We start from the raw sequence: 21,966 nt of genomic DNA, 5'->3' as shown, positions 1-21,966 counted from the left end.
CTTCAAACCACACACACACACACATACGTGTTGGGCAAACGAACTTCAATTGTTCGCTTCAGATTTTTATTTTTCTTTTTGGCTGCCTGAAAGATGTCACTTGGCTTTGACTTTGGGATTCACTGCCTTCCATTCGATTGCCTTTCACTCCTGCCTGTTTCTGCTGTTGTCCCCTGTCGCACTCAAACGGAGTAGGAAACATTTCACATTTTCAAATTTATTCAAAATTTCTGAGATTAAAGTACGTTAATTATAAAGCGTATTAAATACAATTCTCTAAGTGCAGATAGGCTGCTTCCTTTTCTTCGATGCCCACGACCCCTGGTTCCTCTTCATTTCGCGTGGGCGTGCATTTATTTAGCACCAGACCCTTGCCACCTCCTCCTTCAGATTCTCGCATCCCGCTTCCCGAAAACAGTTGCACCCAGCACTTCCATGTTGTTGACAGATAAAATTGCCAATCTCTGGACTGACGACGGCCCAGTTCCAGCCCATATCCCACCCCATCGCAGGACTGGAACTGCCCCCGTCCATTTCGTTGGTGACAATTTCACCGGCCGGGTTAAACGAGTTTAAGCTGCTGCCCAACTTAGCTTATTGAAAGTCTTTAGTCGCAGCAACAATCTAAGCAGATCTCCGCCAGGTTTCTGTCCAAGTCCCAGCTCCGAGTACCCAGAATTACAAAAAGTGTAATTAGCGCTGAAATTCAACGAGAGCAGTCCGGGGTGCTGGGATCCCGGACACGTTTAGCTTTAAATGCATATCAGTCTGGACTGCAAACTTCGTTCGCCTGGGGAAGGGCTGAAATACACAGAAAAAAATGGAGGACTCGCTGTGTCTTCTTGGTCTGGCCATGTTTCTGCGTAATTTAAAATTTTATATAAATTTTTTCAATTTTAAAATTTTAACTGAACTTTGTTGGTTTAAATTAGGCAAATCTTAATGACTTGGCTTGTTTACTCTGTACTTCGACGTCACAGGCTTCCTTTATTTGTTTGATTTGCAACTTATCTTCAATGGAGGGAAGCGAAACGCTTTCCCTGCCTCCAATTCAAGTTGAAATAATGACAGTTTTAATTGCTGGTTTCTTGGCTTGTTCGTTGGCGTCAAAATCCGATCGATGTCTGCCCCCGCTAGTTGGCTATTTATAAGGCAGCTCTCAGTCACTCCAACTCTATCTCCACTCCCGGTTCCTTTTCCCTTGTTCGCAGACAGCCATCAGAATGCAAATGTCGATTACGCAAAATGCCAACTAATTGGCTACCATTAAGTGGAGTCATTGCTCCCATTTCCCAGCAATCTGCAACCTTTCTGCCAGTGATTCACCCCGGTTTTTTGGCCCAAACTTAAGTTGACACTCGCCTGATACGAGGGCTCGGGGGCGGAAGCCTCCACTCGGGATCGGGCATAACAAATTGCCAAATTAAGCCCTGAACAGGGTCCGGAGATAAGCTCCGGAACGGCAGCCCCAAAGGCCCACGGCAGCCACCGACTGTAAATCAAATTAAAATTTTGACAACTTCATTTGTAGCTGTACGTATATGCAAAATATAACTGAGAACCATGCCCTCAATATTCATGGGCATTGCAAATTTATTTAAAATTTTTATATTTTTCGATACTAACTCGTTTTATTTTCCCTGCTTTTTAGGTTTCTGCAAGTGATCCAGATTGCGGAGTAAATGCCATGGTGAACTACACCATCGGCGAGGGCTTCAAGCACCTCACCGAATTCGAGGTGCGCTCCGCTTCTGGCGAGATTTGCATAGCTGGCGAACTTGACTTCGAACGGAGGAGTAGCTATGAATTTCCCGTACTGGCCACCGATCGTGGGGGTCTGAGCACCACTGCCATGATTAAAATGCAATTGACCGACGTGAACGATAACCGTCCGGTTTTCTATCCCAGGGAATACAAAGTATCGCTCAGGGAGTCCCCGAAAGCCCCCTCTCAAGCATCGAGTACTCCGATCGTCGCTGTGGTGGCCACAGATCCGGATTACGGAAACTTTGGCCAGGTCTCATATAGGATTGTGGCGGGTAACGAGGCGGGCATCTTCCGGATTGATCGATCCACTGGGGAAATCTTCGTGGTCCGTCCGGATATGCTATCCGTTCGTACCCAACCCATGCACATGCTGAATATATCGGCGACCGATGGCGGTAATCTAAGGAGCAATGCCGACGCCGTGGTCTTCTTGAGCATCATCGACGCCATGCAGCGACCTCCGATCTTCGAAAAGGCCAGATACAATTACTACGTGAAGGAGGACATTCCGAGGGGCACGGTTGTGGGTTCTGTGATAGCTGCGAGTGGAGATGCCGGTAAGTAATCTATCCTTTAGATTAAATTTTCATTTTGCAGCGCATTAATTAGTTCATTGATCTGGAAACCTAAATATATTTCCGAATTAATGTTTAAGTTGCCAATGGTCTGACTGACTACTAACAGCTGACTGATTAGTAAAAGAACATATTCTGATGTTTTATATACCATAACGAATAAAAAGATCCATGGGCACCAAACACACACACACGCTCATATGCATTCCCAGTTTTGGGTTTTTTTAAACATAACAATAAAGCCAAAGCAAAGCACTTCAATCGCAAATTTCGGCAGAAATCTGCACCCATCAACAACGTCCTCGTCATCGAGTCGCACTGAACTCAGAGAACGATACAAGGGCCTGTTTTCAGTTCCACTTCCAGACTCCAGTCGTAAAATCCAATCCCAGTCGGAATGAATCCCAGACGATCCACGATCGTCGCTGGCTATGCAAAATGATTTTGCGGTTTAATTTGCTGCTTTCGCTGTGCACTTCCTTTCATGCCCCATGTTATGTGGTGGTGCCCCATCCCCATCCCCATCCACTTCTACCTGCCTCATGTGTCAATCGGTGACGAGAGCTCCTTCTCCTTCTCCTGCTCGATCCTATTGTTCCTGAATCTCATTGTCGAGGCCTTTGAATGGCTTTTAATGAGCAGCGGCTCCTAATTTCGTATTTCGGAGTTCCTTCAAGTGAGGCAGAAGTAATTGCACTTCTCGTTTTTTATTCGCAAATTAAGAACGTTAACCCGAATTCTTTCCTTGGGATTCGATAGCACAAACGAAAGTTTACCAAAGCGCCTAAATTTGAAGCATGTATTTACTCTATGGAATAACTTTTATTCATTTATTATTTTACAGCCCATCGAAGTCCGGTTAGGTATTCGATATACTCGGGCGATCCCGATGGCTATTTCAGCATAGAAACGAACTCTGGAAACATACGTATAGCAAAGCCCCTGGATCATGAAGCGAAGTCCCAGGTTCTGCTCAACATCCAAGCCACCTTGGGAGAACCTCCGGTTTATGGACACACCCAGGTCAATATCGAAGTGGAGGATGTCAACGATAATGCACCTGAGTTCGAGGCCAGTATGGTTAGGATTTCCGTACCGGAAAGCGCAGAGCTGGGAGCTCCACTCTATGCTGCACATGCCCACGATAAAGATTCGGGAAGCAGTGGTCAAGTTACTTATAGCCTGGTCAAAGATTCGGGAAAAGGACTCTTTGCCATCGACGCGAGATCTGGCCACTTAATTTTGTCACAACACCTAGATTACGAGAGCTCCCAACGCCACACCCTTATTGTAACCGCCACTGATGGTGGAGTTCCGAGCCTTTCGACGAACTTAACCATATTGGTGGATGTACAGGATGTCAACGATAACCCACCAGTTTTTGAAAAGGAAGAGTATTCTGTGAATGTGTCCGAATCGCGATCGATCAATGCTCAGGTAATATACATCTTCTTCTCTTAATAACTCTTTTTTCTATACTTAAAATTAAATGCTATTCACATTCTATTAATTTAAAATATCCCACTAAACTCAAATGTTGCTTAAATACTAGTTATCTTGCCAAAGATTCCCTTCCATTGCGTTACCTTTTGATGAAGGTATTTTATTGAAAAATAAATCTGTGTAATGCAAACTAAATGGGCTACATAAATTTGATTAACAGCCACTAAAAGTCACGCTTTTGTCAGGCGGACGTCATATCGCGCTGAAAATATCTCAACACCCAGGAGGAGTTCCTACCGACTGAAGCTTTTGAGCCAAGACGTTGACTCTTTAGCTCCCAAGTGCCAGCCCCTCCGCTGATTCTACTCTTTGGCTCTTTCTTTTCGGTTCTCTGGCCTGAACTAGTTTTGATCATAAAATCACTTCATATCTTTGGCATCGGAAACGAGTTCTCCAGAGGTTTGCCAGATACACAGACACACCGCCTGATCCTCTGCCTGCTCTCGGTCCCAAGTGATTGATGCATTCCCCTTTGGTATTCCATGCTCTAACGTTTGGGTTTCCGCTCTTCAATTGCAGATTATTCAAGTTAATGCCAGCGATCTGGACACGGGCAACAATGCCAGGATCACCTATAGGATTGTGGATGCCGGAGTGGACAACGTCACGAACTCCATTAGCAGCTCAGATGTGTCGCATCATTTTGGCATATTCCCAAACTCCGGTTGGATATATTTGCGTGCTCCTCTGGATCGAGAGGCCAGGGATCGCTATCAACTGACGATTTTGGCCACGGACAATGGCACTCCCGCTGCTCACGCAAAAACACGTGTCATAGTTCGAGTTCTCGATGCCAACGATAATGATCCCAAGTTCCAGAAATCAAAATACGAATTTAGGATAGAGGAGAACCTCAGGAGAGGATCCGTTGTGGGAGTGGTGACCGCCAGTGATCTGGATCTGGGTGAGAATGCCGCCATAAGATACAGCCTGCTGCCGATCAACTCCAGCTTCCAGGTGCATCCCGTCACAGGTGAGTCGGGCTTCCTTTTGGCCATAAATTAAGCCTGCTCTAACAGGGAACAACTCACTCAACGCCGCTCCGGTGGCGGTGGCAACTGTCAAGCCACCAGCCATGACCCACGGTCATTCATTACAGCTTCTCAAACCTCTAAAGGCTGGAGATGCAGCTCACATTGCTTACACACAAAGAAAAGTGTTTAGACTCTGGTTGGTTAAATAAGAAGATATTATTTTACCTAACATTTAAGATTACGTTTTTTACTTATCGAATTGATTCGAACAGCATTCAACCTAAATCTAATTAGGCCTTTAAATAATTTTCAATGAGATTTCTTCCTGTGCATATCTCCGCTGGCCCATAGATCAAGCGCATGGCAAACCTGCTCCTGCCAAGCGATAAAATGCGATCGCCGAGATATCCGAGATCTCGACTGGGTCTCAAACGTGGTTCCCGATGCCGATGCCTGACCATTAGTGTTCGGGCAACAACAGTTTTAACGCTGTCAGCTCATCCGTCAATGGAATATCATTGGCCTGACATCCAGCCACTATCCGTCGCATCCATGTGCGTGTCCGCTGTAGGCGAGCGTTACTGTATACTTTCGTATGGGACACCTCTCCGTCTCGTCTCATTTAAATTAAATATGGAAATCTCGTGCAGCTAATCCTGGCAAACAGGTTCCGCTCCGCTTGCACTCGCATGACATGAATTTCTTTCGGAGGCAATAATCATATGCGACCCAGTTAGGTGGCAACAATGCTCGCATGTGCCAAAAGGAGTCCTCGATACAACATTTCTTAAGACAATTATAGTTGAGCCAAAAACCAAAATCTAAAACCTGTTACTATTCTGAAATCGTACATTCCGAGATAGAATCATATTTTACACCTATCAGATTATTTTCAGACTGCAAAGAACGTAATTATTTATGAGTTTTTAAATAAATGAAATAAAATAACAATAAATTTCAATTTCTAGGAGAAATTTCCACCCGAGAACCTCTTGATCGAGAGCTCCGGGAGCTGTACGACCTTGTAGTGGAGGCCCGTGATCAGGGAACCCCAGTGAGAAGTGCCCGCGTTCCCGTACGCATCCACGTAAGCGATGTCAACGATAATGCACCTGAGATCGCAGATCCGCAGGAGGATGTGGTGAGCGTAAGAGAGGAGCAACCACCGGGAACTGAAGTGGTGCGAGTTCGAGCCGTCGATCGGGATAACGGGCAGAATGCCTCCATTACGTATTCAATTGTCAAGGGCCGGGACTCTGATGGGCACGGACTATTCAGCATCGATCCCACTAGCGGAGTGATCCGAACTCGAGTGGTTTTGGATCACGAGGAAAGGAGCATCTATCGCCTGGGTGTGGCCGCCTCCGACGGCGGCAGTCCGCCCAGGGAGACAGTACGGATGTTGCGGGTTGAAGTTTTGGATCTGAACGACAACCGCCCAACATTTACCAGTTCCAGCTTGGTCTTCAGGGTGAGTGCGAGATTTATGCGAGGGTCATTTCGGGATAGGATGGGATGGAATGGTTAAGAGAAGGGGCAACAAAGTTGGAGGAGCAGCAAGCAGTACATTTCCTGGAAAACGTTTGTCTATTTGACGCTTCCAGTTTTACACGACCATTTTCCCTACAATCGTGAGCAGCGCGTTTGTCGCATTTTCCAGTTTCCTTGCTTCTTGCCAAGTGCCTTCGCCTCGCCGCCTTTGTTGCAGCGGATGATTTGTAGCCGCAGCTATGGCCTCACGTGACAATAGCCGAGAACACGACTCTGCCCGACCGAATCCCTTCCTGGTCACCTCTACCTCCTGGTGCATTTCCCACTCCCACAGCCGCCCCTTTAAAGAGCTCGGAAGCAGATGTCACAGAGTGCCACAGACGTGGGAAGTGTCGCGATTTGCATTTAAAGCCCTGAGAGCCAAATTTACACCAAGCCAAAAACCCGGTTCGTAATTGCCATTACGGGTCGAAGGACCAAATGCATTAATACACTATTGTTTAGTTAAGCTGTTTTCCGGTGCCTTTTAGGGCTAGAAGTGCCTATGTACAACTTGGCTGAGAGTATTCACATATCTTACGAAAACAATTCTTCAAGTTACAGCCCTATTTTTCACAGTGCTCGTCATCAAAGTCTTTCATTGTCGGCGTTTTCATTGCGCACGCGTAATTGTCACTATGCTCTGTGACAAGTCGCCTCCTCCTTTCAGGCCCCTTCCCACAAAAGGGGGAGATCTTAGCTAGGCCTATTAAGTGCGATTCGAGACGTCAGTTGAGAGATCAGAGACCGACGAACGGAGGCGGTTGAAGGAGGAGTCGCCTCGTGCCTTAAGGAACTCGCCTGCTTAGATTTTGGCATGCTGCTCCGCTTCTTGGCCTCTCCTTTCGCTTGGGAACCCTTTAACATTTTTATCACGTTCGATTCGCACATGTTTTGCATACTCTCCACTCCCAAGTACCCGGTTCTGCGGGTTCCCCGGCTTCCCCGGATCCCAGGCTTTCCTCAGATCTGTGAATTCGGACTGAGACGCGGCCTCAACGGCTGATGGCTGCGACGCTTTGACATGCATTTAATTGCCTCTCGCAGGGCAAACTCAGTCTGTCAAGGAGCAGGGGAAGAGCTTGCCCACAGCAAAACCCGAGGATCCCAGGTCGAGACCTTGTGCGTCCCTTAAATCCGCTTCGGCCACAATTAAAATTGACACATTTCGTTGCATTTCGGTTGGCCTTTTGAATTCGCTTTGATTCCGTGCCGCACTCTCGTTTCGGCTTTTGTTCTTTTGCGTTGGCGTTAAACTAACAGAGATGCACTCTTCCGTAAAGTCGCAGTCGACGTTGTCCGCTGATGCCAATTACTCAGCGACGGATTGCCACAATAAATCCGATGTAATTAAGCAATACCCCCACCAGCAGATCCCACTCTCTTTTATGAACCGCGCTTTTCGTAACCCCTTCCCCTTTTATTTAGGACCCTGCCATAAAAGTGCAGTACAAATCATTCTCCATTTTGTGGCTTGGTTCTGTGAATAATTTGGCCAAATCCAAAATGAAAAAATCGCATACTTTAGTCAGTAGTTAACTTTGAACACATGGAAAAACGGGATTCTCTTATGAAAAGTTCTAGTATATCTCCTAAACACAAATATCTTTTTTTCATTTGCGTGATTTGAAAATTCTTTTGTTTAAAAAACCATAGTGCAATCAAGCAAACGAAAGCCTCCGAGATTTTTTCAGTGCAGTCTTCCGTCTTCCTTCGCCCTCTTCACCGCCTTCCATTTGGGCAGCCAACTGCGTAATCTTGGCGGGGCATAAATCTCGTGACTGTCATTTTTGTGTCTCCATTTTGGCGACCCAAACAATATTTGCAATGTTTTTATTTTATGAAAAAAGATACCCACTGCAAGAAAGAACCTTTCTTGTTTCGTTCCATTTTTTCGTTGAAAGGACCTTATGGAACGGTTTTTGCGGTTTTGCATATTAAATTCTTGTGAGGAGTCTCTTGTGTCTTCGAAGATTCTTCACCTCCTCTCAACTACCAAATCCCGCTGCTCATACGGTTCACAACATTTTTCTGCAGTGATTTTCGGGGCCGCCAACTTGGTCGGAATGCATAATTTCTTTTTAATGCCATTGGTCGGCGACTTGGGACTGGAGACCTGAGTCTGGACAGGCTTCCTTTCAAGATTCAGGTTCCTCTGTTCTGTGCCTCTTCTCTTTTGGTGGGGGAATGAAATTTTTAAATGTTTGCTGCCTTCGTAATCTTGAAGTATGAATTATTGCTTTAAGATTGGATTTTCAACACTGTTGTTGAGATTAAGATACGCGGCGAACAACAACCAGGTCCAAGTAGAGCGACCCAAGAAGTCATCTTCCTCCGCTTTGCGACCGACCGCACCTCCCATATTCCCCTTAATAAGCCACGAAAGTAATCTATAATTGGTATTTGTGCAGGTACGCGAGGATGCCGCCCTTGGCCATGTGGTCGGTTCCATCAGTCCCATCGAACGTCCGGCGGATGTCGTCAGAAATAGCGTGGAGAAGTCCTTCGAAGATCTGCGCGTCACCTACACTCTAAATCCCCTGACCAAGGACCTGATCGAGGCTGCCTTCGACATCGACCGTCATTCGGGAAACCTGGTCGTGGCTCGTCTCTTGGACAGAGAGGTTCAATCCGAATTTAGGTTGGAAATTAGGGCTTTAGATACCACTGCTACTAATAATCCGCAGAGCAGCGCCATCACGGTTAAGATCGAGGTGGCCGATGTCAATGATAATGCCCCCGAATGGCCACAGGATCCCATCGACCTTCAGGTAACTTGTTTTTGATACTAATTGAACCGAATTTATTCAACTTTTACCACATCAGCAAATTAATCTTAAATCTGTCAACGTCGATTTTAATTTTCAATTTTAACTCAGGTGAGCGAAGCCACTCCAGTTGGCACAATAATACACAACTTTACGGCCACGGATGCGGACACGGGAACTAATGGTGACCTACAGTATCGATTGATCCGATACTTCCCCCAACTCAATGAAAGCCAAGAGCAGGCAATTTTTAGCATGGATTCCTTGACGGGAGCACTCAGTCTGCAGGCTCCTTTGGACTTCGAGGCTGTGCAGGAGTATCTTCTCATTGTCCAGGCACTGGATCAATCCTCGAATGTAACAGAAAGACTGCAGACTTCGGTGACCGTGAGACTGCAAGTTCTAGATGCCAACGACAATGCCCCGCAGTTTGTTTCACCCAATGCAAATGGTGGCAAAACGGCATCTCTTTTCATAAGTGATGCAACTAGAATTGGCGAGGTTGTGGCGCACATTGTAGCCGTGGATGAGGATTCCGGGGACAATGGACGACTTACCTACGAAATCACGGGGGGCAACGGGGAAGGCCGCTTTAGAATCAATTCCCAAACAGGAGTAATTGAGCTGGTTAAGTCCCTGCCACCGGCCACCGAGGACGTGGAAAAAGGTGGACGGTTTAATCTAATTATCACAGCCAAAGATCATGGTCAACCGGAGCCCAAGAAAAGCTCTCTAAGTCTGCACCTTGTCGTCCAAGGCAGCCACAATAATCCACCCCGATTTCTTCAGGCTGTTTATCGAGCCACAATTTTGGAGAACGTTCCTAGCGGAAGTTTCGTCCTGCAAGTTACTGCAAAATCACTGCACGGTGCAGAAAATGGTAAGGAATTCAATGCATTAATTATCAAAATTTTTAGAGAAGATGAGTTATTGCTAAATATATGATCCACTAATATCTTACTCTTCCTACACTCCTTATTGCAGCTAATTTAAGCTATGAAATTCCGGCTGGCGTGGCAAATGATCTGTTCCACGTCGACTGGCAGAGGGGCATCATTACCACCCGGGGACAGTTTGACCGGGAGTCCCAGGCAAGTTATGTCCTGCCTGTCTACGTACGGGATGCCAACCGCCTGTCGACGATGTCCTCTTCAGCGGTGAGAAAGCAACGCTCGTCGGACAGCATCGGAGATACATCGAACGGCCAGCACTTCGATGTGGCCACAATTTACATAACGGTAGGAGATGTCAACGACAACTCCCCGGAATTCCGACCAGGGTCATGTTATGGTCTATCAGTCCCAGAGAACAGTGAACCCGGTGTAATCCACACTGTGGTGGCCAGCGATCTGGATGAAGGTCCGAATGCGGATCTTATTTACAGTATTACGGGTAAGATCAAGGAAAAACTTCATCTGAATATTATATATTTTTCAAATAAGTTAGGTTTTTGATTTTTAAAAGACTAAAGTAATTGTTCTATTGTGTTATTAAATCTCCTCCAATATAGGCGGCAATCTGGGCAACAAGTTCAGCATTGATTCCAGTTCAGGAGATCTAAGTGCCCGACCCTTGGATAGAGAACAGAACTCTCGGTACACCCTGCAGATCCAGGCCTCCGATCGGGGGCAACCGAAAAGCCGTCAAGGGCACTGCAACATCACCATATTCGTCGAGGATCAGAACGACAATGCCCCAAGGTTCAAGCTGAGCAAATATACTGGCAGTGTGCAGGAGGACGCACCACTGAGCACCAGTGTGGTGCAGATCAGTGCGGTGGATGCGGATTTGGGCGTCAACGCCAGACTCGTTTACTCGCTGGCCAATGAAACGCAATGGCAGTTTGCCATCGACAGCCAGAGCGGATTAATCACCACCGTGGGGTAAGTTTCAGTTGATTGTACTTAGGTGATCTCTTGGGTATCTGTGGGTCATTGCTTGGCTTGATCTTATCGCAAAGACCGATCTGAAGCAAGGACGCGCGACAAAAACCCATTGCCATAATTTCCTCAGCTAATGCGGCAGGGAAATCGATGTATCCGAGGTGTATCAGCAGCCCACGCAACCAGCGACAATGTTGCGAATGCGTCTCCTGTCATCACTGCCCCTCCTGCTTTTGGGCACTTTTGCGCCATCTCCTCCCACAGACAATCCTATAAATAGCTTAAGGTGGGGATACAACTCGAATTGGAGTCCAACGTGAATCCTCAATGAGCCCCTGTCCTCCAAAGTGTGTTTCTTGATTATAGCCTGTGCACATGGAGAAATATCTTGTCTATCATGAAAGTACAATATATCTAAACCTTTAAATTATTTCATCGTGTGGGTTTTTTTCTCTGCACTTCTTTGTGGCATTCCAGGGCCCCCTCCGGTGCAAAATTTATGCTTATTGACAATCAATGATGACAACAATTGCTTGTTCCGTCTGACATAGCTCTTGCTCAGTTCCGGCCGAGAAAGAAAGATCGGGGATCGGATGACGGAGAACAGGGTGGTATATAAAGGGGAAGGGGAGTGCCCGAGCAGGGGGCACTTGAAATGACAGTAGCGTCAGTGTTTCCATTTATACAAACGCGATCCGCTGTCATGTACCAATTTTTATCTTTCACTGATTGTCGGCAAACAATAAAAACGAAATACCCGCCACCGCCGAAAAGCACAAAAAAAAACACAAAAAGACCAGAGTCAAGAATAAAGATCAAGAAGCTCCACATGGCGAGGCAATAGCGCACAGAGCAGAATTGTAGAGCAGACAATCAGACCGACGGAGAGACAATTCGTGACGTTGTTGTTAGTCTTGGACTTGCAGTTGGACTGGCAATCGGTATTGGAGCTCGGAGCTCGGCACTTGGTACCTGGATTGGAACTCGGATCTGGACTTAACCTTGCCTTGGCAGTCTAAAGGGAAACAAAAATGCGCCTGCCGCTTGTTTAGTCCGATGTTGCTAGGTTTAATTTTATTTTTTTCTGCCCGTCTGACTGACTGGCGATGGACAAGCGAGCATAGTCAAGAGCTTAGGGCTAACCGCTGCACTGAGAAAAATTATTAGTAAAAACAGGAGGTACTTTATAGTGTAAAGTAATTCGAAAACATTTTTTAAAATGCTTCAAAGTTAGCTTTATAATCATCATCCTAAGTCTTATTCAACCAAATTTCCCTCAGTGAATACCAAGTCTTAGCCCAATCCCTCAACTCCCAACCCTACCCCGATCCCTTCTTTCACAATCACAAGCCCCAAGTCCACGCCCGTTGATCAACAACAGTAACAAAAACAGTCTCGACTGATGACTGACCCTTGAAAGCATTTCTGCTGTTGTTTCACATTCATCCTAAAACAAGGGGGGGTGGACGATAGAACCGAGGAGATCTGGGCTCTGAACAAGCCAACTCGCTGTTCCTTCACTTCAGTTTGACTGATTCAATTCATAAAATGGCCCTCTGTCCGGGATGAGCTTGTAATTCACTAAATTCGTTTTATTGGCCAACATGCAAGCGCGGAATGGCATGGAACGGCGGCGACTGCCCTCCGAGTGGAGCGACTTTAATTCAACTGCGAAGGATTGCAATCATTTAGGTTTATTATTTGTGGCAGCAAACATGTTCCAGGGGAGCCGAGCACGAGAGCCGCGTGATAGCGATAGGCAGGGCGTCCCGACTGCCGGGATTAGTTTTCTGGCCAAGAAGACGAGTCAACTGAGGCCGCATATCAAGTCAACTCAAGCCGAGGGAATGCTAATGCGAGTGTGCAGCTCCAGTGGGAAGACCACAAACAAATGACTTAATTACCAGACAATCCTACAACTATATGCACTGGAGGAAAATAGCATTCGTGTTGAATCTCTTTGGGAACGAAACGTCCAATAGATACGTTTTCGGTTCAACTGAATGCGTTTCTCTCAGTGTCTCCACCTCGTCAGATCTTTCTTGCTGCCTGGATCCATTGCGAATCATTTCGTGTGGCTAATTGTCGGTGGGATTTCGATTATATATTGTATGTAAGAGAGAGCAGGGGGTCCCAGAGATACCTAATTAGTGTCGCAAGCGGCGCCCATCGCCGAGTGATCGTGTTTGGGCCATTAATTGAATCGTTTCCCCTTTGCCTATCTCTGTTTTTCTTGCAGAAAACTGGATCGCGAGCTGCAGGCGAGCTACAACTTCATGGTATTGGCCACGGACGGAGGACGTTATGAAGTGAGATCAGCTACGGTTCCGGTGCAGATCAACGTGCTGGATATTAATGACAACAGACCCGTTTTCGAGCGATATCCCTATATAGGGCAGGTCCCAGCTCTCATCCAACCTGGCCAGACTTTGCTGAAGGTTCAAGCCCTAGATGCAGATTTGGGTGCGAATGCCGAGATTGTGTATTCTCTCAATGCTGAAAATTCAGCAGTAAGTGCCAAGTTTAGAATAAATCCAAGCACGGGTGCCTTGAGTGCCTCTCAGAGTTTGGCCAGTGAATCTGGGAAGCTTTTGCACCTGGAGGTCGTTGCCAGGGATAAGGGAACTCCGCCTCAATCCAGCCTGGGCCTCATTGAACTTCTAATAGGTGAAGCTCCGCAAGGAACTCCAGTTCTTAGATTCCAAAATGAAACCTATCGAGTTATGCTCAAGGAGAATTCTCCTTCGGGTACAAGACTTCTTCAAGTGGTTGCACTGCGCAGTGATGGCCGCCGGCAAAAGGTGCAATTCTCGTTTGGGGCTGGTAATGAAGATGGCATTTTGTCCTTAGACTCACTCTCAGGTGAAATAAGGGTGAATAAGCCCCATTTACTTGATTACGACCGCTTCTCCACACCCTCAATGTCAGCCTTTAATCGTGCCAGAGCTCTGCATTATGAGGAGGAATTGGATGAATCATCAGAGGATGATACAAATAATAGCACCCGATCACAAAGGGCCTTGACTTCCTCATCTTTCGCCCTGACCAACAGCCAACCCAATGAAATACGTGTGGTCTTAGTTGCTCGCACCGCAGATGCTCCATTCCTGGCCAGCTATGCGGAACTAGTGATTGAGCTCGAAGACGAGAACGACAATAGCCCAAAGTTTTCGCAGAAGCAATTTGTGGCAACGGTTTCAGAAGGAAACAACAAGGGAACCTTTGTGGCACAAGTTCATGCATTCGATTCGGATGCGGGCTCCAACGCCCGGCTGCGATATCACATCGTTGATGGCAACCACGACAATGCATTTGTTATTGAACCCGCCTTCAGTGGCATAGTGAGGACCAACATAGTGCTGGATCGGGAGATACGCGATATATATAAGCTCAAGATAATTGCAACCGATGAGGGAGTGCCCCAAATGACTGGCACGGCCACAATAAGGGTGCAGATCGTCGATGTGAATGACAACCAGCCCACTTTTCCGCCAAACAATCTCGTCACTGTCAGTGAAGGTAAGACATGCTTCGTAAATAAATATACAATATTTCAAAATATTCAAGAGTTAAGAATAATAATAATTTAATAATATAATGTACTCGTAATAAATTTTCTTTTCAATTATTCTATTTCCCATCTTTTTCAGCTACTGAACTTGGAGCCGTAATAACCTCTATTTCAGCCAACGATGTGGACACTTACCCCGCCCTGACCTACCGCCTTGGCGCAGAGTCCACCGTGGATATAGAAAACATGTCCATCTTTGCCTTGGATCGATATAGCGGGAAGCTGGTTCTAAAACGTCGCCTGGACTATGAGCTCCAGCAGGAGTATGAACTCGACGTGATTGCTTCGGATGCAGCCCATGAAGCTCGCACAGTTCTCACTGTGCGAGTGAACGATGAAAACGACAATGCACCCGTATTCCTGGCCCAACAGCCTCCGGCTTACTTTGCCATTTTGCCGGCTATATCCGAGATCAGTGAGAGTCTTTCCGTGGACTTCGATCTCCTAACTGTCAACGCCACTGATGCAGACTCGGAGGGCAATAACTCAAAGGTTATTTATATCATTGAACCTGCCCAGGAGGGTTTCGGTGTGCACCCATCAAATGGTGTTGTGTCTGTTAATATGTCCAGATTACAGCCGGCCGTATCCCCTAGCGGGGATTATTTTGTAAGAATTATAGCCAAGGACGCAGGAAAACCAGTTTTGAAAAGCTCAACACTTTTGAGAGTACAGGCAAGTGACAACGGTTCCGGACGTTCGCAATTCCTACAGAACCAATATAGGGCTCAGATAAGCGAGTCAGCTCCTTTGGGATCGGTTGTTCTTCAGCTGGGACAGGATGCTTTGGATCAGTCCTTAGCTATTGTTGCTGGAAATGAAGAATCCGCTTTTGAGTTGCTCCAATCCAAAGCAATTGTTTTGGTCAAGCCCTTGGATAGAGAACGCAATGATCTCTACAAACTGCGATTGGTTTTAAGCCAACCACATGGACCTCCACTTATATCAAGCTTAAATTCCTCGTCTGGAATCTCAGTAATCATAACAATCCTGGATGCCAACGATAACTTCCCAATTTTCGATCGAAGCGCTAAATATGAGGCTGAGATCAGCGAACTTGCTCCCCTGCGATACTCCATAGCGCAGTTGCAGGCCATTGATGCCGATCAGGAGAACACCCCAAGCTCAGAAGTGGTATACGACATAACCTCTGGCAATGATGAGCACATGTTTACGATAGATCTGGTCACCGGCGTTCTCTTTGTGAACAATCGCTTGGATTACGATTCGGGGGCCAAGAGTTACGAGCTTATAATCCGAGCCTGCGATAGTCATCATCAAAGACCACTTTGCAGCTTGCAACCCTTTCGATTGGAACTCCACGACGAGAACGACAACGAACCCAAGTTCCCGCTATCTGAATATGTTCACTTCCTGGCTGAAAACGAGCCGGTTGGCAGCTCCGTATTCCGTGCTCATGCCAGTGATTTGGATAAGGGACCTTTTGGGCAATTAAACTACAGCATAGGTCCTGTTCCCAGCGACGAGAGCTCTTGGAAAATGTTCCGAGTGGATTCAGAAAGTGGTCTGGTTACATCCGCCTTCGTATTCGACTATGAGCAAAGACAGCGCTATGACATGGAGCTGCTAGCCTCCGATATGGGCGGTAAGAAGGCCAGTGTGGCTGTGCGCGTGGAGATTGAGTCGAGGGATGAGTTCACCCCGCAGTTCACAGAGCGCACCTATAGATTTGTGCTGCCCGCTGCCGTGGCCCTGCCCCAAGGCTACGTGGTGGGTCAAGTGACTGCCACTGATAGTGACAGTGGCCCGGACGGACGAGTGGTCTATCAACTAAGTGCCCCACACTCGCATTTCAAGGTAAACCGTAGCAGCGGGGCTGTCCTAATCAAGAGGAAACTCAAGCTCGATGGCGACGGAGACGGAAATCTGTACATGGATGGTCGAGATATCAGTCTAGTTATCTCAGCTTCTTCGGGGCGTCATAACTCCTTATCCAGTATGGCTGTTGTCGAGATTGCCTTGGACCCTTTGGCACATCCAGGCACAAACCTGGCCAGTGCAGGTGGTTCGTCAGGTGGTTCCATTGGCGATTGGGCAATTGGTCTCCTGGTAGCTTTTCTTCTAGTCCTCTGCGCTGTCGCCGGAATCTTTCTGTTCATCCATATGAGAAGCCGGAAACCGCGGAATGCGGTCAAGCCTCATCTTGCCACGGACAATGGTGGTGTGGGCAATACCAACAGCTATGTGGACCCCAGTGCTTTCGACACGATCCCTATAAGAGGAAGCATATCGGGCGGTGCTGCAGGAGCGGCATCTGGTCAATTCGCTCCCCCGAAGTACGACGAGATTCCTCCGTTTGGAGCTCATGCTGGCAGCTCCGGAGCAGCTACAACCTCCGAGTTGTCGGGCTCCGAACAGTCCGGATCCAGTGGCCGAGGCTCTGCTGAGGACGATGGGGAGGATGAGGAGATTCGTATGATCAACGAGGGACCACTGCATCACCGCAATGGTGGAGCTGGGGCAGGCAGCGATGATGGCCGAATTTCTGATATATCTGTGCAAAACACCCAGGAATACTTGGCTCGTCTGGGAATAGTAGATCACGATCCTAGTGGCGCAGGGGGAGGAGCTTCCAGTATGGCTGGTTCAAGTCACCCAATGCACTTGTATCACGATGATGATGCCACAGCACGGTCGGATATTACGAATCTCATCTATGCCAAGCTTAATGACGTGACAGGAGCTGGTTCAGAAATAGGAAGCAGTGCAGACGACGCTGGAACTACTGCGGGCTCCATCGGAACCATCGGAACGGCTATCACCCATGGCCATGGGGTGATGAGCAGTTATGGAGAAGTTCCTGTTCCAGTGCCGGTTGTGGTTGGCGGCAGTAATGTGGGTGGTTCCCTGAGCTCCATAGTTCACAGTGAGGAGGAATTGACTGGCAGCTACAACTGGGATTACCTATTGGATTGGGGACCGCAATATCAGCCACTTGCGCATGTGTTTTCCGAAATAGCGAGACTGAAAGATGACACCTTATCGGAGCACAGTGGGAGTGGGGCTTCCTCGTCCGCCAAGAGCAAGCACTCTTCCTCACACTCCTCAGCAGGAGCAGGAAGTGTGGTGCTTAAACCACCACCCTCAGCACCACCCACTCACATACCACCCCCCTTGTTAACAAATGTGGCACCAAGGGCCATCAACCTGCCTATGCGCTTGCCACCCCATTTGAGCCTGGCCCCCGCCCATTTGCCCAGATCGCCCATTGGTCATGAGGCGAGTGGCAGTTTCAGCACATCATCAGCAATGTCACCTTCGTTCTCGCCCTCTCTATCGCCGTTGGCAACAAGGTCGCCATCCATTTCGCCCCTGGGAGCGGGACCACCCACGCACCTGCCCCATGTCTCGTTGCCTCGCCACGGTCATGCCCCTCAGCCAAGTCAGAGGGGAAATGTGGGGACACGGATGTAATCGAGCACTGGAGCTGTATATCCATATAGTATTAATTGATTCACCCCACTCACCCATACAAACACAGAAGCACACATCGAAACACTCACACTTATTTAAATTGCTGTATATATAACATATATTACCATCTAAGTAACGATTGCATAGCTTATGTGCCCCACCGGAAAGCCCATTATCGTATTGCGTCCTTTGGGGCGCACATTACAAAACTAATCACTTTTAATTCGCCCTAAAAAATCCAACTAACCAACCTAACCCTGTTCCTGTGGGGCAAGGATGCAATGCAATCGCAGTAACGACAACAAAGCCAACAAAGACTCTCTGAAAAGCGAGGAGCAGCAGGAGCCGGAACAGCCATACGTTGTAAGCATTTAGAGCCTAGAATAACAACCGAACTCGAACCGAATACACTCGAATCTGTATCCGTAGCTCATAAGAATCTATAACTGTAGCTGTGGCGTAGGACTAAACTAGTTATATCGGAGCAAACCAAGTGCACTTAGGCAGCAGGCCATCCTTGTTTAAAGAGGATCAGATCCGGCTGCATCTCACATATCCAATTCATATGACGGTGAGATGGGAAACATTGTAAAAAGTTGTTTTTAGTAACCAATGGGGGAAAAGAAAAGAAACCCTTGTATAAAACTGAAATGAAATAACGGAGCAAAGAATGAAAACGAAATGTATCTAAGTATTTTTTTAAGTAAAGCCTAGTTACTAGTTATTATATATGTACATGTATAGCTATGGATCATAGTGTATGTTCACTTGTGTGTGATGCTACTTGTGTAATTCTTTACGTTCTAGCAAAAACTGTAAAAATGTTAAACAGTCTAAGGATCCACTATCTGCTAAGCCAATAGTTTGTATTAGCTAAACGAAAGCAAGAGAATAAATATTTAAATAATACAAATTTACATTGAATTTGTGAATAATTTATTTTCGGTAGCAAGGGAAGGGAAGACCTCACTTGGATAGTATGGGAGTTTCTTGGGAAAAGGATCAAAGGGAAATTGTTTATCAATGCCAGATGCATATGAATTTGCTTTTTCAATATGAATGTGATATTTTTAGTACCCACTAATATTTTAGCCAATCCTTAGGAGTTCTGTGCAAATGTTGGCAAAACCATTGATCTGTACGCTCACACACGAAGTGGAGATCTGGACTTCTGGTTTCGATGGGATGCTGCCTCTCGGTTCATCCAGACACCCCACAGACATCCCCCATCTTCGTCTGAGAAATCTGCGTCCTCAAGCCACAACAACCGAGAACCGACATCCACTTTGTCTTCATTTCAAAGACGCTGCATGAACTCATTTATTTGTGGCTGATTTCTGGCCAGCACCACACCTCCACCTTGGACCTTCACTCCACCTACCCGTGCCATCGCCCTTGCCTGTCCTGTCGTCATTATCATTATTTGCCCCAGTCCCAAGTGCCAGCCCAAGATGCATGCAGCTTGGGACTTGATTCTGGGGTCCAGTTGAGTTATTTCCATTTGCCAGACTTCGACTCGCGGTCGTATCACTTGCAGCAGATCAACAATACTGCGCTGGAACTGCTGAAATTTGTTTTCTGTTCATACCTTCTTGGACATCGGGTGGTATGAGTTGTTGTGTCTTTTAAATAAATATATAAACAAAAAATGATAACATATAAACTTAGGTATATATTGGGTATTTACAGGTTCGATCCTCGAATAGCTTTCCCTCCTTTTTTGGACTCATTTGGCAGGAGCACAAGTTTTGTACTATCCTCAGTCGAAAGGAGGGCATTTAAATGCTCGTGGTTATTATTAGTAGCAGTCAATTCACAGTACAGCGAATACAAATAACGACGAAGCCACCTGGATCGGTATGGATATACCAAGAATCGAGGCTAAGGAACAACCAGCAACGATGATGATGATGATTATGATTATGGGTTGTTGAAGCTGCCTAGGTATTCATTTAGGCTACGCATTTTTGGGGTGTGTACACACCAGACAACAACAACAACAAGGATGGAAAGTGAAAAGCTTTATTTTGTTACGGGCTCTATCCGGAAAAGGAAAAAAAGCTAGGGCTTAGCCCATGACTTAAGTGCACTGTACAAAAATGTGCATATCAATATATTATATACTAATCGTGATAAAAAAATAAAAAAAGCACAGAATGTATGTCTTATTTTAATGCAATATACAAGTATACAATTTGTCGAATTATTTTTTCCCGTGTGAACTGACTTGAGCCGCTGCTCTGCCTTGGTTTATTTTTAAAGCCTTTTAAGTGGCTCGCCAAGTATGTGCACGTAGATCGTACCTTGGCATTGTTCTAGGGCTGGGCATTTTTCACTTGGCCTGTCAAATCGGAACTTCGACAGCTACGCCACCAAGGACCCCGGCCCTGCCCAATTCAGAGACCAGCACCGGGTGGTGCTGCAAGTGGTGCTAGCTGTGCGAGTACTGCTGGATTCTCTTCTGATTGCGAAATAAGTGATTTGCGGAATGCGTGTTAAGGCTCAATTCAGCTGTAGATTTCCCCAGTTCCAGTCCTCGCTCTTCCCTGCCGGTCTTATGTTTTTATAATTTGTCAATACATCAAGCTCACAATAAAGTGATTACTGTGTAGCGAGGAAGAGGAGAGGCAGATCTAATCCCTCATACGAAATTCAAAATGAAATAAAATAATAATTTTATTTCAACTCGAATGGCTGCACTGATGAGCAAATTAAAGCTGCAGCAGCGAAGTATGAATCGCATCCGAACATCAATTTGGGCCTTTCCTCGGATCCGCAGAGGCTCTTGATGCCGCTTGCAGATTTACAGATCTCTTCCAGAGGCGCGCTTCTGCGGCTTAATAACAATTCCATTAGCGGCTAATGTCTTCATTGCAAGTGTCAGTTTTGGCAGGGCAGGGGCGTCGAGCCAAGGGGGTGACGCTAAACTGACTGGCCGGGTACTGCCCAAGCCGCCATCCCCAATCCAATCCGCTGGACTTAAGGTCCGTCATCGGTGCTCAACTCAGCGGCTGGCCAAAGGAACACTTCAAAAAACTGTATGGTGAGTTTTAAAAATTCATTAAGTGCATCAATCAGTGTATCTTCTTGAGAGAATTAATGATGGAAGCTCTTGTTCTACTTGTTCGAATATTTTTAAATTTCCGAATTGTAATTTTTCCCAGTGCAGAGTTATGGCCATAGCATTCAACCGCCCCAAACGCATCCTCGTCTTGGAACACCACCGCAAAACCCATGCTCGGCATCTTGCCCAACTTCTTTTGCCTCTCATCTTGCATGTCAGTTTAACACTTTTGAATCCTTTGAAGTCCCTGCTCGAATGAGTTTTATTGTACAAAGTTATGGCAACGGCAATGGCTGCACTAATAAGCTCGTTCCCAGCTATGTTCCCTCTCCTTTCCCATTCCGATACCCCATTCCCATTTCCGATCCCATTGCCATTCGGATTCCGATTGCAGTCCCGGATCATTGGCATTAGCATTCGCAAGTGGCCAACAAATGCGAAAATAATTGCTGCCACGAAATAAATGCGAGAATGGTCGGAGAGGAATGGAAGCCAATTGCGGCCCATCGCTAATTGCCGGCTTGATTGGATATGATCGAGGGTCAAGAAGAGGAGGGACTCCACGAGGAGAACAATCACAATAAACAGACTTTTTACGAACGAATGGAGCATCCTGGGTCTTTTCGCCTCTCGGGTTCTCAGCTGGCAATTTCCGTTTCCGCTTGATGTGGGTGGAGACTGAAAGGCCCTGCTGAATAAGAGATCACAGATGAACTGCATCAAAGAATGAAGCACCGACGGTCCCAAAAAAAAAGCAGACGCCAAATGTAATTCGATACGTTTGGAGACTGCTTTGGCGCCGACATAAGACCCCGAAAAAAAACTATACATGAACCCACCAAAGAGCGGCCACTGTCCGCTCAAATCTCAGTCAAAAAGATTGTGTTTCCTCGCTC

General features: G+C 46.6%; 1 protein-coding gene across 1 annotated transcript in view; it reads left to right on the top strand.

Moving 5' to 3' along the window:
• Nucleotides 1–18,923, top strand: part of LOC6617285 (protein dachsous) — a 64,938-nt gene extending 46,015 nt beyond the window's left edge. The window contains exons 3-12 of the mRNA XM_032716908.1: nt 1,652–2,324; nt 3,187–3,779; nt 4,365–4,818; nt 5,788–6,290; nt 8,761–9,120; nt 9,229–9,997; nt 10,102–10,509; nt 10,628–11,000; nt 13,240–14,519; nt 14,651–18,923. Coding sequence (XP_032572799.1) covers nt 1,652–2,324; nt 3,187–3,779; nt 4,365–4,818; nt 5,788–6,290; nt 8,761–9,120; nt 9,229–9,997; nt 10,102–10,509; nt 10,628–11,000; nt 13,240–14,519; nt 14,651–18,006 — 8,769 coding nt within the window. The 3' untranslated portion in view covers nt 18,007–18,923. The remainder of the gene's footprint in view (nt 1–1,651; nt 2,325–3,186; nt 3,780–4,364; nt 4,819–5,787; nt 6,291–8,760; nt 9,121–9,228; nt 9,998–10,101; nt 10,510–10,627; nt 11,001–13,239; nt 14,520–14,650) is intronic.
• The last annotated feature ends 3,043 nt before the right edge of the window (nt 18,924–21,966 follow it).

This window comes from Drosophila sechellia, chromosome 2L, assembly GCF_004382195.2.
Source record: "Drosophila sechellia strain sech25 chromosome 2L, ASM438219v1, whole genome shotgun sequence".
NCBI lineage: Eukaryota > Metazoa > Arthropoda > Insecta > Diptera > Drosophilidae > Drosophila > Drosophila sechellia.
The sequence above is the reverse complement of the archived record's forward strand: the minus strand, read 5'-3'. Positions and strand labels throughout refer to the sequence as shown.